We start from the raw sequence: 14530 nt of genomic DNA on the forward strand, positions 1-14530 counted from the left end.
GATCTAACGGCTCAGGAGGGCAGCTTCACCTGCTGCTTCCTAAGGTGCTCATATTCAAACACACAAAACACTGAATCATCCATTTGGCTTTCATTCCCCACCCCAAAACACAATTTACAAAAAGAGCTGCATTGTTTGGGATCCGTGAGATAAACCAGGAAAGGCTCCAAAACCTATCAGGTATTTCCTCCCCCCCTAACTTACTTGACCATCTTAGTTTGGGGCCTGGAAGAGGAGAAACAAGCTCCTGGGAAAGCTCTCCCCTGTTATCTCCTTTCCTGTGATCAGCGTCAGCTTTCAAACCCTCGTCTCTGGGCAGAAGGTTAGCTACTCACGTATCCCGTCGAGGCGAATGGGCAAAGCAGGATGCGCGTTTACCTCCGGTCGGTGACATGTGGTGAATGTAGACTTTGCCGTCTCTGATATTGTTGGGAGTAACTGACACCAAATGGTCCTTCCACACTTTGACCCGGTTGGAAAATCCAATGATATTGAAACGGTCCTGGGGTCGGAGGTCATGCAGAATCGTGAAAAGGGCATCTTTGGTCTAGGCAAACACAAAAGCAAAAACAGTCACGTCTGAGCGCATGAGTCCACGCGTCCCCTGGCTTGGAAACTGCACACCGGGGACAATCCCAGGGTTAAAATTAAGTGCCTGCTACGTAAAGGGACTCGGATAAATGTCAAGGAACTTTGTCACCTAGCTGGAAAAAAAACCATCATTAATATGTTACAATTTTATATAAGACACGAATGGGTGTTTCATATATGAACCATCACGTCTGCTGGAATCCACCAAGGCTTGATGGAATCCATCAAGCTTCTGTATCTTTCACCACTGCTATTCTCTAGACCTGGAATGTTCTTCCTTACTGCCTCGTGCCCTTGTTTCACCTGACAAGGCCCTCGTCATTCAGAACCCAGTTAACATGCTGTATTCTCTATCTGCAACATTTTCTAGCTCCTCTGAAGAGAGCGCACATCTTCTCTCCTGTAGGCTAGCACTGTCCTCAACATGCTCACAGAGAAAAGTGCGTATTACCCGTCATGACTACGGTCTGCTTCACGCCTCTTTCCCTTCCTCCAGTGTCAGCTCTCTGAAGGCAGGTGCATCTATTTTCTTATCACCCAGAGCAGAGGAGAACTCCTGACACATAGGAGGCGCTAGAGAGAAGTTCAGAGGATGAACGAACGCGTGGACACTTCATGAGTTATAGATGAAGGGTACGCATAATAAATATCACTGGAATTTAAAAGAGAATGAAGCACTGCAGGTTGGAGTGATGTGAGAAGGTGTCACAGAGAAGGGGGAATTGAGGATGAGACTCAAAGGAACTGGGTAACTTGAGAGACGTGGGAAGGCATCCCGAAAAGAAGCAAAGGAGGTCAGAGAGACGGCTAGAGGAAAGCAGAGAGGTGACACAGGGGGGTCCCGGAGATGCTGAGCGAATGAAAGGTGTGCAGGTAAGTCAGACGTGACTTGTGGAAAGAGGAAAGAAACCATCGGAAACTGAAAACAGAAAAGCTCCAGGACTGCAAACGAGGCAACCAACAAGGGATTAATCTCCACAATATACAAACAGCTCACGCGGCTCTATATCAAAAAACAAACAACCCAATCAAAAAATGGGCAGAAGATCTAAATAGACATTTTTCCAAAGAAGACATACAAATGACCAAAAAGCACATGAAAAGATTCTCAACGTCACTAATTATTAGAGAAATGCAAATCAAAACTACAATAAGGTATCACCTCACACCAGTCAGAATGGCCATCGTCAAAAAATCTACAAACAATAAATGCTGGAGAGGGTATGGACAAAAGGGAACCCTCTTACACTGTTGGTAGGAATGTAAATTGGTACAAGCACTATGGAGAACAGGACGGAGGTTCCTAAAAAACTAAAAACAGAGTTACCATGTGATCCTGCAATCCCACTCCCGGGCATATTATCTGGAGAAAACCATAATTCGAAAAGATACACACCCCGCAATGTTCATTGCAGCACTATTTACAATAGCCAAGACATAGAAGCAACCTAAATGTCCACCAACAGAGGAATGGAAAAAGAAGGTGCGGTACATATGTACAATAGAATATGACTCGGCCATAAAAAAGAATGAAATGATGCCATTTGCAGCAACATGGATGGACCTGGAGACTGTCATACTGAGTGAAGTAAGTCAGACAAATATCACGTGATATTGCTTCTATGTGGAACCTAAAAAAAGGGTACAAATGAACTTACCTGCAAAACAGAAATCGTTACAGATGTAGAAAACAAACTTATGGTTACCAAGGGGGAAAAGGGGGGAAGTGATAAATTAGGAGCTTGGGATTAACAAATACACACTACTATATATAAAACAGATAACTAATAAGGACCTACTGTATAGCACAGGGAAGTCTACTCAATACTCTGTATAACCTATATGGGAGAAGAATCTGAAAAAGAATAGATGTATGTGTATGTATAACTGATTCACTTTGTTGTACACCTAAAACTAACACAACATTGTAAATCAACTATACACCAATAAAAATTTAAAGAAAAAAAAAAAAGAAAAAAGAGAAGCTCCAGGAGCCTGGACAAGAGTTTCTAAAACAATCAACTCGCTATTGTGAGTAAGCACTGCCTTCTCTAAATAGCATTATTGCTAGACATTGAAAGAGACGTGGCATATGAAGTATGAGGTAGGGGATGCTCATTACATAACTGCCATGTAATGTCATTGCCATGTCATTGCCATGACCTCTGCCACCCTTCACAGGGGTGAAGAGCACTTCACTGTAAGGGCAGGAGGGCTGGGGTTCACCCTGGATCCATCACTTACTACCTGTGTGGCCCTGACAGATAAAGACAAAGAAATACTATACGATATCACTTACACATGGAATCTAAAAACAGAACAAAACCCAAACTCATAGAAAAAGCCATCAGACTTGTGGTTACCAGAGGCACCAGGTGGGGGCTGAGGGAATTGGATAAAGGTGGTCAAAAGGTCCAGACTTCCAGTTACGAGATAAATAAGTCCTGGGGATGTAATGTACAACGTGACGACTACAGTTAACACTGCTGTGTGGTATATTTAAAAGCTGTTATGAGAGAAAATCTGAAGAGTTATCATCACAAGGGAAAAAAAAGCATTTTTGATCTATATGAGATGAGGGATGTTCACTAAACCTATTGTGGTAATCATTTCACAATAAGTGAAACCATTATGCTGTACACCTAAACATACACAGTGCTGAATATCAACTGTACCTCAATGCAACTGGGGGGAAAAGATTAAATGACAAAAAATTAATGGCTCCATTCTCTGAGATCCTCTCTCAGCACACACATCTATTCTGCATTTATCACACTGCATTATCATTATCTCCTCAAGCCCTTTCCCACCTCAGGACCTCTTCACCTGCTGTTCCCTGTGTCTGGAATGCTCTTCCCTACAGTCTGCATGACTGCCGGCCCCTCCGCATCCTTTAGTTCTGGGCTCACTCGTTTCTCTGTCCTCTCAAGCCCGGCACCCTGCTTCTCTGCCTTCACAGCGTCGAGAGAGAGCATGTCATTACATATCTGTGCATTTACTTGACTGTCAAACTCAGCTCCACGCCTCCGAGAGCGGGAGCTTTCTCTGTTCCATCACTCCTGTGTCATACCCCGCTGTGCCTGGCCACACGGCAGAGTCTTGATACATTTTTCCAGAAAAAAGTGAATGGTGAATGAACTGTCCATCTGTCACGCTAGACTCCACAAAACAGCTGTCCCCTTGCTCCTCCTCACCCAATACAACAGTTGGCGCCTTGTGGGCTGTCAGTGTGTCAGTAAATATCTGTTGAATGAGTAATTGAGACAGAAAGAAGGAGAGAGAGAGGGAATTCTATGACGTGAATACAGAGGAAGTAAGAGAGACACAGCCCCTATCCTTGAGAAGCTAAGACAGGGAACACTGAGAAGGATGATATGCAGGAAACAAGAGCTGAATGATGGATAGCATTAAAGCCAAAAATAAATAGATCAGATCATGACAATAAACAGATGTGGGTGGAATGCCCTGAGCACTGATGCTGATGGAATTCCTGGAAGCATGCCTCACCTTGACCCCTCACCCTTCCTTCCACTCAGAGCCAACACAACCCCAGCATGAGCAAAGACGGGCTCGGCGTCATTCTCAGTCCAAGAGTCTAGACCGCTGGGAAGTCTGAAGGTCCACAACTGGGAGGTGACAGATGGGACCACAGCAAGCGGTGGCCATCCCTGAGATGACACAGTTTGGAGCCCGACACTAAGGCAGGCACTTGGAAATGTTCCCGCCGCTGGGGCTCAGAGCTGGCTGAGCACCCCAGGGTGCAGGCTGGACCTGGAGAAACTTGTTAGAAGAAGGCTGCCGTTTGTTTAGCTGCTGGCATCCTTAGGTTCCTTAAATAGAGTGCTAAAGCCCTCGAGAGGGGCTGGCCTGGCTCCTTTGATGATTTTTTTCCCCATCGTGATGGATGCTCTGCTTTAGGAATAGTCCTTCGAGCCTCTCCACCCTCCTCCCCTGAGCTCAGCAACGACGGGTTTCTTATGACCTTGTAAGGCCACAGCTGTAACTTATCCTCACGTGCACCAGGGCAGGCAGACCCATGGGCTCCCAGTGGCTCTATTTCCAATTGCCTTAGAACCTTTGGTCTCCAAGGCCTCATCCAAGAGACCTGGGCAGAAGGTGCTTGGAGCCACCACCATCCGTTAACCCTTTCTGAGCTCCGACCGTCTCCTTAGATGGCGGGTGGCCTGGGGAGCTCTGTGTTCTGTAGAAGGCTGAACAGGCAGGAGGAAGGTAAGGGTCCAGATAGAAGAGTAAACGTGAGGGGGCTTCAGCTGATACTTCTGCACCCTGCGTTTATACGCTGAAGATGAACAGAAACCTGGTCAGACTTTTGCCAAGAGTACAGCCCAGAAAACAGGGCAAGCGCATTCCAGAAAGATCAGAGAAAGCCCAGAAGGGCAGAGAATGTACAAGCCAAGCTGCTTTGAGGGCCTGAGCTACCCTGAAGGTACCAATTGATCAGATCCACTCCCTGTGGGTCCCAGAGGGCAATCTGCAAAGACCAGTGTGTACATGTAACGAGAAGGGCTCCTTATGACATCCCAGGTTGTGTTTGGACTGAAGAAAGATACAAAGGGTACACAGATACAATGAATAGAGGAAAAACTTATTATTCAGATAGAAAAGAAGCACCTTGGCCTGGAAGGAGCATTTAGACAAGATTCCTTTTAATCTGAGCCACATAGAATCACAGGGAACAGGGATGAGTCCCTGTCTGAAACTATTCCATGGTGAGGAACGCTTCTTCCTTTTTTTTCCTAAATTTACTTATGTATTTTTTATTTTTGGCTGTGTTGGGTCTTCGTTGCTGCGAGTTGCGGCGAGCGGGGGCTACTCTTTGTTGCAGTGTGCGGGCTTCTCATTGTGGTGGCTTCTCTTGTGGTGGAGCACGGGCTCTAGGCGCGGGGACATGTGGGATCTTCCGGGACCAGGGCTCGAACCTGGGTCCCCTAGCACTGGCAGACGGATTCTTAACCACTGAGCCACCAGGGAAGCCCAGAATCCTTCTTCTTATAGGTACTTTCCTTGGGTGGAAAGGAGGGGAAAGAAGTATTTCCTTTGAAAACTGTCTTAGAAGTTCATTTCAGCGCTACCTTTGGTTTATTATTCACTAAGCCTTTTCATCTCTGTCCATTTAAATTCTTTCAGGCACATGTGAATAAATAAAGACGAGCTCTCGGTTTCAGATTCTCTATTCATTCAACATGGTTGGTGATGGTCCCTCTTGCTCTAGTGGGTCTTCAGGAAGCAGAACTCTGTAGGCTTCCCTGATGGTGTCTGTGGAAAAGCGCAGGGCTGGGCCCCGGGAGGTACAGCCCCCTTTTCACCCTTCTCTCACGCTGCCCTTCGCGAGGGCTGCTCCTGGGGAAGGGAGTGTCTGCGGGCAGCTCTGTCCTGCGGGCTCTGGGCCCTGCATTAAGCCATCCTACAGACAAGGGATGGCCCTTCCTTCCCCCTCCCTGCAGAACTAAGCCTGAGCAGCTGGAGGCTCTCGGCACAGCCTTGGGGGGGGGGGGGGGGGGTGAGCACCCCCTGTGCTGACCGCTGTGTCGTGAACAACTCTTAGACATCCCCCAGGAGACAAGCATCGTGCAGTCACGCCCTCAGGCTGACCCATCGGTGGAGCCCATGGAAAACCCAGCTGCCTGCCCACTCCATCGGGGTGCCCGCTGACGCAGCTTTCCTCAGACACTTCTGTGTCCCCGCCAAACCACACTCACCACTAACTCTGACACAAAAGGCTTCTGTACCACAGACCCCGGGTTGTGACATCATAGAGGAAATCCAAGTTCAAGGGTCCTAGATACTAGCCACGCCATGCTTTTCAGCAGAACGGACTTGCTGTGCTCTGAAGCAGTCCTATCACTTGCCTTGTTCTAAAATGTTTACCGAGGAGCTGACCTCTTCTCTTTCCTGGGTCCACACACTCTTTCTGGATGAACCCGAGAGAAAAGCATCTATGATTTTTCTCATCGAAAACAAAAGAAATCTAAGACCTTCTAAAAGTCTTGCTTGAGCCATGAAAGAGAATCACGATCAGCAGATACATACCCTGCAAACAGCCCTGAGTTTCTGAGAGGTAATATTGGGGAGTGGAATACACCAAATAGGAACTGGGCACAGGTGGGCCTTCTCCCTTCCCAGGTGGGTGGAGATAAGGGACACGGGTGGGGACCAGAGGGAAGCGTGTGCAGCTCATCCTCCTGTGAGTTGCAGTCCCTCCTATTGCCAGCAGGGGGACCCCTCTGTGCCCACGACTGGCAATGGAGTCCTTCCAATGGAAGGACAGACAGAAATGAAAAAGTCTGTTATCCCATCAAAGTTTGCAACATTAGGTGCTCCCTGCACCCTCAAACCACCTGGTCTAAGCCGGCACTGAGGAGGACGGAGATTCCCACCATCCCGGCCTCTCTCTGTGCCCTCCGCAGGCATACAGCCCACGTCACCCTGGAGTCAAGGTCACGGCTAAGACCAGAGCAGCCACAACAAGCCAGCTGGATGCCGCCAGTCCCTGGGTGGCAATTATGCTTCAGTGGCAGTATTCCAAGACCATGGCATTTCACACGGATTCTGCAAAAGGCAGTACAACCTTACATGGACATGTTACAGGTCTTTCAATGATCTGAAGGGAAGTTTTCCGAAATTGTATCGAGACTGACCCACCAAGTAATTGGGTTTTTAAAAAAAAAATCCCAATTTTAGGAGCAAGGCAATAAATTGAGTGAGAAAGACCATTTCTCCATAATATATTTGTGTCTATATCATTGTTACACTTTCCAAAGAATCTAGCAACAGATTGGTTTCAGAGAAGAACCTGAAATATTAAAAATGTTACCCCACTGATGACAGTATAGGCACAGTTCAAGAGGTTATGTAAACCCATAAAGGAAAACAGTGATAACACAAAGCCTGGTGCCCTCCTGTCTCCTCTCTGCCATAAATAGCTCCTGAAATGGAACACATTATATAATTTGTATTAAAAATAAAAACTTTAAACTGTAATAAAAGAAACATAAACCATCAAAATGTGTCTCTGTCCAATATGAGGAATCTTGTTGAAAGAAACTAAAACTATTTTTCTCCTGGCCAAAGTGCTCCTTTTAGAGAAACTCAGAAGGTTTCTTTATATAATTGGAAAATTGGGGATAGAAGTCATCATATTTTCCAATATTTTAAAACAGTTTAGCAAGTGCTAAATATTAACTTGAAATTTCACCTAGGAGTAAATGGAGAAAACTATTTCTTTGGTCTCTACATTGTCTGTACTATTATGAAGAGCATATTTTCAAAATTAAGCAAAATCATAAGGCTCCCTTATTTAAAAATACATTATTTTAAGCTATTGTAATTTCATCTACTGTTTGAATTCTAATTTCAAATGCTCTTTCAATACAATACTGTGCTAAATTATGTTATAACTCTGGTTCTGATTACCCAATCTGTGTAAAAATGTTAAATGGTTGTTCCTTCATAGCAAGAGAAAAGCACTGTTCTAGTAAAAGTTCAGATCTAAATTCCAGTATTACTTCAGGACTGGTTCTAAAAGAGAATAGTTGTTAACAACTAAATTCTGGCTAAATTAAAAAAGTCTGAATAGGTTTAGATATTAGAGCATCTTTTGCAATATAAACATAACTATATTTCATGAGTCTTTGTGTTTGGATAACATTATTCTAACTTGAGAAGCAAACTCTCATATGAATGCTCTGGATAACGTTACAATCTATCACCTAATGTTTTGACTTTGCTTTGACAAATGTATCAGGTATTTACCTAATAATGTCATGGTACATTTTTCTAAAAAGCTCTTTGCCAATAACATTTCTTTGATTCTTTATGATGTAGTAAGCACATCTATTTCCCGTGCTTGATGTAGAAATAACTCAAGGCTCAAAAGAGATAATCTTTTTCACTTCTCTTCACATGGAAGGTTAGTAGTTATCATGATTTGCTCACATGGCTGATGCCATCCCTCTTACTCTGGCCAAGAATATAACCTCACCACTTCTATCCAGGTGGTCATAGGCTCCAGGTGTTCATTCACAGGTATGGCTTCCTGCTCAAGCAGGAAGTAGATAAGAGGATGCTGACGCAGAAAAGTTCACCTAAGTTTACAGATCTTTGTAAATGGAGTCCTTCACCCACGTTCTGACACACCTACTGACTAAAAGGACTGAGTTCTTGGTCCCCAGTGCCAGGTCTAGATTCTGAAGTTTATATTGCCCAACTGCATGCTTGGATTCTAGAGCCCTACCCGTTTCAGTCTACAGAGTTTTGCGGTGTTTGACTCTCTGACCACCCCTTGACCCATCCAACTTGCCCTTAGGTATGAGTTCTTATGACTTCTGTGTCCCTGGCATAGGTCCACCTAGGCTACTCGCTTTAAATACCCAGAAATGTGCCCTGGCGAACATCAAGAATATAACAGAAGGATGTGGGGAGGCTGTGAAAAAGCCACAGTCAGTGAGAAACAGTGGAACAGTTATGAGAGAAGTATACACAGCACATCAGCACATGAGGATCGTACACACAAGGAAATCGAGCAAGTGGAGTCACCCTCCAGCAGGCTGGGACAGTGGCGGTGTCCCTGTGTCTGTCACCACTCTGCCCCTTGGTGCCCCTTCCATGCTGAGAATCTGCGGTGTCCTCTGTTTGCTCAGCTGTACACCTGAGGACTTGTGACAATATCCCTGCCTCTCCAATCAGATGGTTTTCAAGTTACCTAATCCAAAATATTACCACAAACTTACGGCTATAACTTATTCACTCTCGTCTCGCAGCTTTCTTCATGTTTCTCCCCAACCAAGAATTCACTCCGTCCTTTCCTGCCACCTTCAAGGACTAGCTCCTAGGTCACCTCCATCATTAATCTTTTGTCAAGTACCTCAAGCCCTTTCCTTTCCACCAAATTCTTTCCACTATCTAGAATACGTGGCATGTTGGATTTGATTAACACCTGATTATCTATATTTCTTTTCCCCAGCAGAATTCTAAGGTCTTTCATTAAAGTGACTTAAATAGGATGCTTTTGCTTTTTTTTTAATTGACGCATACTTGATGTATAACATATCAACTACAGGTGTACGATAAAGTGATTCACAATTTTTAAAGGTTATACTCCATTTATAGTTATTATAAATTATTGGCTATATTTGTGTTATACAATACATCCTTTTAGCTTATTTTATACCTAACAGTTTGTACCTCTTACTCCTCTACCCCTCCCTATCTTGCCCCGCCCCCCTTCCCTTTCCCCACTGGTAACCTCTAGTTTGTTCTCTACCTCTGTGAGTCTGCTTCTTTTCTGCCACGTTCACTAGTCTGTTGTATTTTTCAGATTCCACGTATAAGTGATATCATACAGTGTTTGTCTTCCTCTGGTGCTTTTCTTATATATACTCTTCCTCTCGCCTCCGTGTTTTTGCACATTATCTCTCTCTTCCTCTCCCTTCTCATCCCATCCCTGAATTAACTTCTGAAAGACTCAACTATCCCCTCCCCTGGGAAGCATTCATTATCCCCTATTCCACCCCTCAAAAAAACTGATCAGCACCTCCATCGTGCCGTGACTGGACCCTACATGTACCTCTATCACAGGAAGCATTTTGCATACAATTTTCTACATGACTTTTCTTCTCTGGACCTCTTGGGAGAAAAGGCTCTGTCTTATTTATCTTTGTATCCCCACGCCTCGTACCTCTCCCATAGCACATAATCCACATGTATTTCATTCTTGGAGAATCTGAAGTCTGGAGTCAAAGCCAAGATGCCATCCTGAGGGAGAGTGGGGTCCTAAGCAAGAGAACGAGGTGGCTGTGATGTCAGACCTGGGCAGGTCTTAGGAATTGTACCCCCTTTCCATCAGCCAACCAAGCAGATGCAATCCAGGAATAACAATGCTTCCTGACACTCTGATAATCATTCCACATTTGTTATCTCATTTAATCCTCTTTGACTTATAGCATTTATCTCGTTGTCACTTGTAGCATAAGTTTCCTATCTAGCCCCTTACAGAGAAGGTCTGCTGATCGAAATCCCCACTGGAAAGACGTAAGTGCAAGGTCAGGATGCCAGGAAGGGGAAGCTAGGCTTTGGGTTATACAAAGACCATGCTTTCAGATGCTGACCACAAGGCCCGCACTCTGAACAGATAATACAAGAGTACTCAAAGCTCTGTACTGTTCATGTTTCCTTCCTACGATAGCCACATAGTACCTTCATTCAGAGATCCTCAAAACTTTTTAGACATGACCTCATTTAGCTCAATCTTAACGGCCTCAACAAACTTTTTAAATGGGTGCCTCCAATTTATTTAAAATTATCTATATGATCTTTGTTGAAGAGCAAGTTTGTTTTTTTTTTTGAAACAAAAAAATTCAAGTTTTCATTGGTGGCCCAGGGTAAAAACATTTTGCCCTCTGCCCATCATTTATTTCCTCATATTCTGAGTCTGAGCCCAAAGACACCAGTTTCCCCCACTGCCTTCTGTTCATGGCCCTGAGTCCCAGACCTCTGTTCTGCAATGTATTTCTGAGACATGCATCTGTTAGTGGCACTGTCTGGACAAAGGCAGCTCAGGAGATGAGGATAAATGCCATCAACTGAAACAGTATTCCTAGACAACACCAATTAGCCGTCACTCTAGATCAGGGGTCAGCCAACCATGGCCTGGGGGCCGAATCCAGGCTGCTGCTTCTTTTGAATAAGTACAATTTTATGGGAAGACGACAAGCCCATTTCTTCGCACGTTGCAACAGCTGCCTTTGCACTACGACGGCAGAGTTCAGTCATTACGACAGAGTCCATCCAGCCTGTAAAGCTTAAGATATTCACTGGTCTGTTATTTTTAGAAAACGTTTGCTGACCCCCGTCCTAGAAAACTGGAAAGAGGGAAACTGGACATTGTGTTATTAACTGGAGTCATGCTTTCAGAGGCTCACCACAAGGCCTGCAGCCTGAAAAAGTAAGGCAGGAGGGCCCAAACCTTATACTGTCCATTTTTTATTTGCATGACAGGTGCACGGTGCCAACCTCTGGAGACTCCAGATTTCTTAGACATGATCTCCTTTGTACGCCTGCATCCCTCCTTTCTGAGCTCCTTCACGTGTGCAGGGAGCTCTCTCCTCCAACCAGGTCACCTCCCCGAGGTCCTTCTGGGCCGGGCTGGCCCTGTCCAGCATTCTTCCGGGCTGCTCAGTGAAACTCAGACTGCCCTCCTTTGATCCCCACCACTTCAAAGGTACTCTCTCCACATCTTAACGTCTTTCCAGCATCCTCTCTTTCTCACTGTGGCAGATCCACATGCTCTTGAAGAGAACGGCTAAAAGGAATGTACCAGCAGACACCACTGGACCTCATGGTACCCAGAGATTCCTCACTCTGCACCTCTGTGGTCTCCATCCTCATGCTCAGCCCGTCCAACCCAAATCATAAGAGGGAAAGCGGCTTGCATCCCTGCACACGCCCCAGGTGGGCTTAAAGCTAAATAAGGAAACACTAACAGTTAATTCTGTGTATCAGAGCAGCAGCTCCATTCATTTCTCACAACAGCACGCTGCTGGTTGAAGTCTCTCAGGGCAGGTGACCTCTGTGCACTCACCTGAGACGGGCAGCATTCAAGTGATCTCCTCACTTGGCGTAAGAATAGGTATTGTATATAAAATAGACAACCAACAGGGACCGACTGTCTAGCACAGGGAACCATACTCAATATTTTGTAATAACCTATAAGGTGGGGGTCCCCAACCCCCGCCTTATAGGGTGGGGAGTCTCCTGTTAAGAGCCAGGCCGCACAGCAGGAGGCGAGTGCCGGCAGGCGAGCAAGGGAAGCTTCATCTGCCGTTCCCCATGGCTCGCGTTACCGCCTGAACCATACCCGCCCCACCTGGCCCACGAAAAAATTGTCTTCCACGAAACCGGTCCCTGGTGCCAAAAAGGTTGGGGACTGCTGTTATAAGGGAAAAGAATCTGAAAAAGAATATCTATATCTGAATCACTTTGCTGTACCTGAAACTAATACAACATTGTACATCAACTATACTTCAATTTAAAAAAAGAAAGGAAAAAAAAAACAGGAAAAGAAAAAGAACAGGTAGAGCCTGAAAGCCTGAGCGCTGGCCTGAAGTTATGCCCTCATGATACAGTAAAGAATGTTATGGGGAAGAGCTTCAGGGTGGGGTAGACCGGGCTTGACTCCAAACTTTTCTACATATAACTTTGTATATTTCAGGGCACTTACATCACCTTCCTGTCCCTCACCTTCTCATCTACAAAATAGGGATAACCATGTCTATTTCAATGGATTGTTGGAGGATGAAATGAACAAATGTATGGAAAACCCTTAGTGAGCTGGGTACCTGCTGGTCACTCAGGGGCTGTAGCTACTACCTTGAAAAATGCCAGTTACATTTAATAATTTATGCTCTGGTGGGTTTTTCAGCAAAAATCACTACCCTGCTACATGCCAGGTACCATGCTAGGTGCTGGGACTGTGTACTCTAATGATCAGACCCAAGATGGTTCCCAAACCCGTGGAGCTTACAGACCATTCGTCTATAAGGTTACACACAGAATGTCCAAATAGCGCGTGGAAGCCCAATTTTGCACAGAGAAGAGGAAAGTGAGGTTCTGGAGCATGAAGTAAGCGAGTGAAGGAAGCACGAATGAAATCCAGATGGGAGCTCTCCAATTCACAAGCTCACATTTCCCCTCATTTTAGTTTGGCAATTACAGATAAGCAACACTGCGCTTGTTCTTTGCCCTCGAAAACTGTTGACTACATTAAACAGAGAAAGGAAGACAACCTCCCAAAGCCACATGGGAGTCTAGGACTGGCAGAGAATGGCACCGATTATGGGGAAAAGTCTGCAGAAAGTTATGGCATGAAAGACATCTGTTAACTCATGTATTAGCCACTGCTTGGTCGCCAAAGCGGGTCCCTTATCCAAGCTCCTTAATATGAGGGCAAAAGTAGTAGATCCAATTATATAGCTTAGGGCAAAGAAAGAGAAGAACATGCAGACCCTTGTCAAAGAAGACTGTATTTAATAGACACCTACTATCCTCAGTGTTCCCACGTATGTTTGTTTGTGCCAATCCCTTAAGCAGATAACCAGACAGAGTAAAAAAGGTCTAACCCGCTCACGGTTTTTGTTCCTCTTCAGATCCCCGTCTCACTAAGAAGTTTCACAAACTCAAGCTGGGAGGCAGAAATCTCGCCTGACCCAACACCAGAGCCATCTCAGTATATTTTTCAGCAAGAGCAGGTGGAGAGAGAACAGAGCTGAGCCCTGAGCCAGCAGCTGCAGGAGACGCTGAAGCTGCCCCCAGGCTGGTTAAGTCCCGGCATCCAGGCTCACATTCCTACCAGGATGTGAGGATCAGAATGAGAAAATGCCAAACACACACAGTTTTGGGCGCTCTCCAGGTACTGACAGACCCTTGACTAAGAATACATTTTAAGGTGAAATGACCTTTCCAATTCCTTATAGATCAGTTGTTTAAGTACTTACTCAATACCAACTATATGGCCAACGTGGTGATAAATACAGTGAAGTATCTTGGGCCCTTCAAAGATGCGGGAGCCAAGAACATCCAGGACGAGAGTGAATGCGTGATTCTTCACAGCACAAGAGTGGACCCGAGACACACGGCTAATGTGGCCAAGCCTGCTGACATATCACCAAAGCCCTGTGTTTGGGGGTAATCTCCCTCTTCACCAGGGGACACAATACTGTGTACCAGACGCTGCGAAGAGCCGGCTAAGCTGTTCACTCAGGGCTGTGGCCTTCAAGGAAATGAGAGCTGCTAAAACAGTCAGCGGTTTTCAAAACCACTCAAGGCAGCCACAGGCTTTAGAAATTGCCTGGAGGCTTCTGACATGTGTTTGGCTGCTCTAGGGTGGTTCTCCTGGAAAGCGGCCACACTGCGGCTCAGAAGC

At 45.4% G+C, this 14530-nt stretch overlaps 1 protein-coding gene across 2 annotated transcripts in view; it reads right to left on the bottom strand.

Moving 5' to 3' along the window:
- The window catches only part of ITIH5 (inter-alpha-trypsin inhibitor heavy chain 5), a 73742-nt gene that overhangs the window by 14280 nt on the left and 44932 nt on the right, over positions 1-14530 (bottom strand). For both annotated transcript variants that reach the window (XM_024732321.1, XM_024732322.1), the window contains exon 8: positions 379-547. In XM_024732321.1, coding sequence (XP_024588089.1) covers positions 379-547 — 169 coding nt within the window. The remainder of the gene's footprint in view (positions 1-378; positions 548-14530) is intronic.

This window comes from Neophocaena asiaeorientalis, unplaced genomic scaffold (genome assembly GCF_003031525.2).
Source record: "Neophocaena asiaeorientalis asiaeorientalis breed wild unplaced genomic scaffold, Neophocaena_asiaeorientalis_V1.1 scaffold176, whole genome shotgun sequence".
NCBI lineage: Eukaryota > Metazoa > Chordata > Mammalia > Artiodactyla > Phocoenidae > Neophocaena > Neophocaena asiaeorientalis.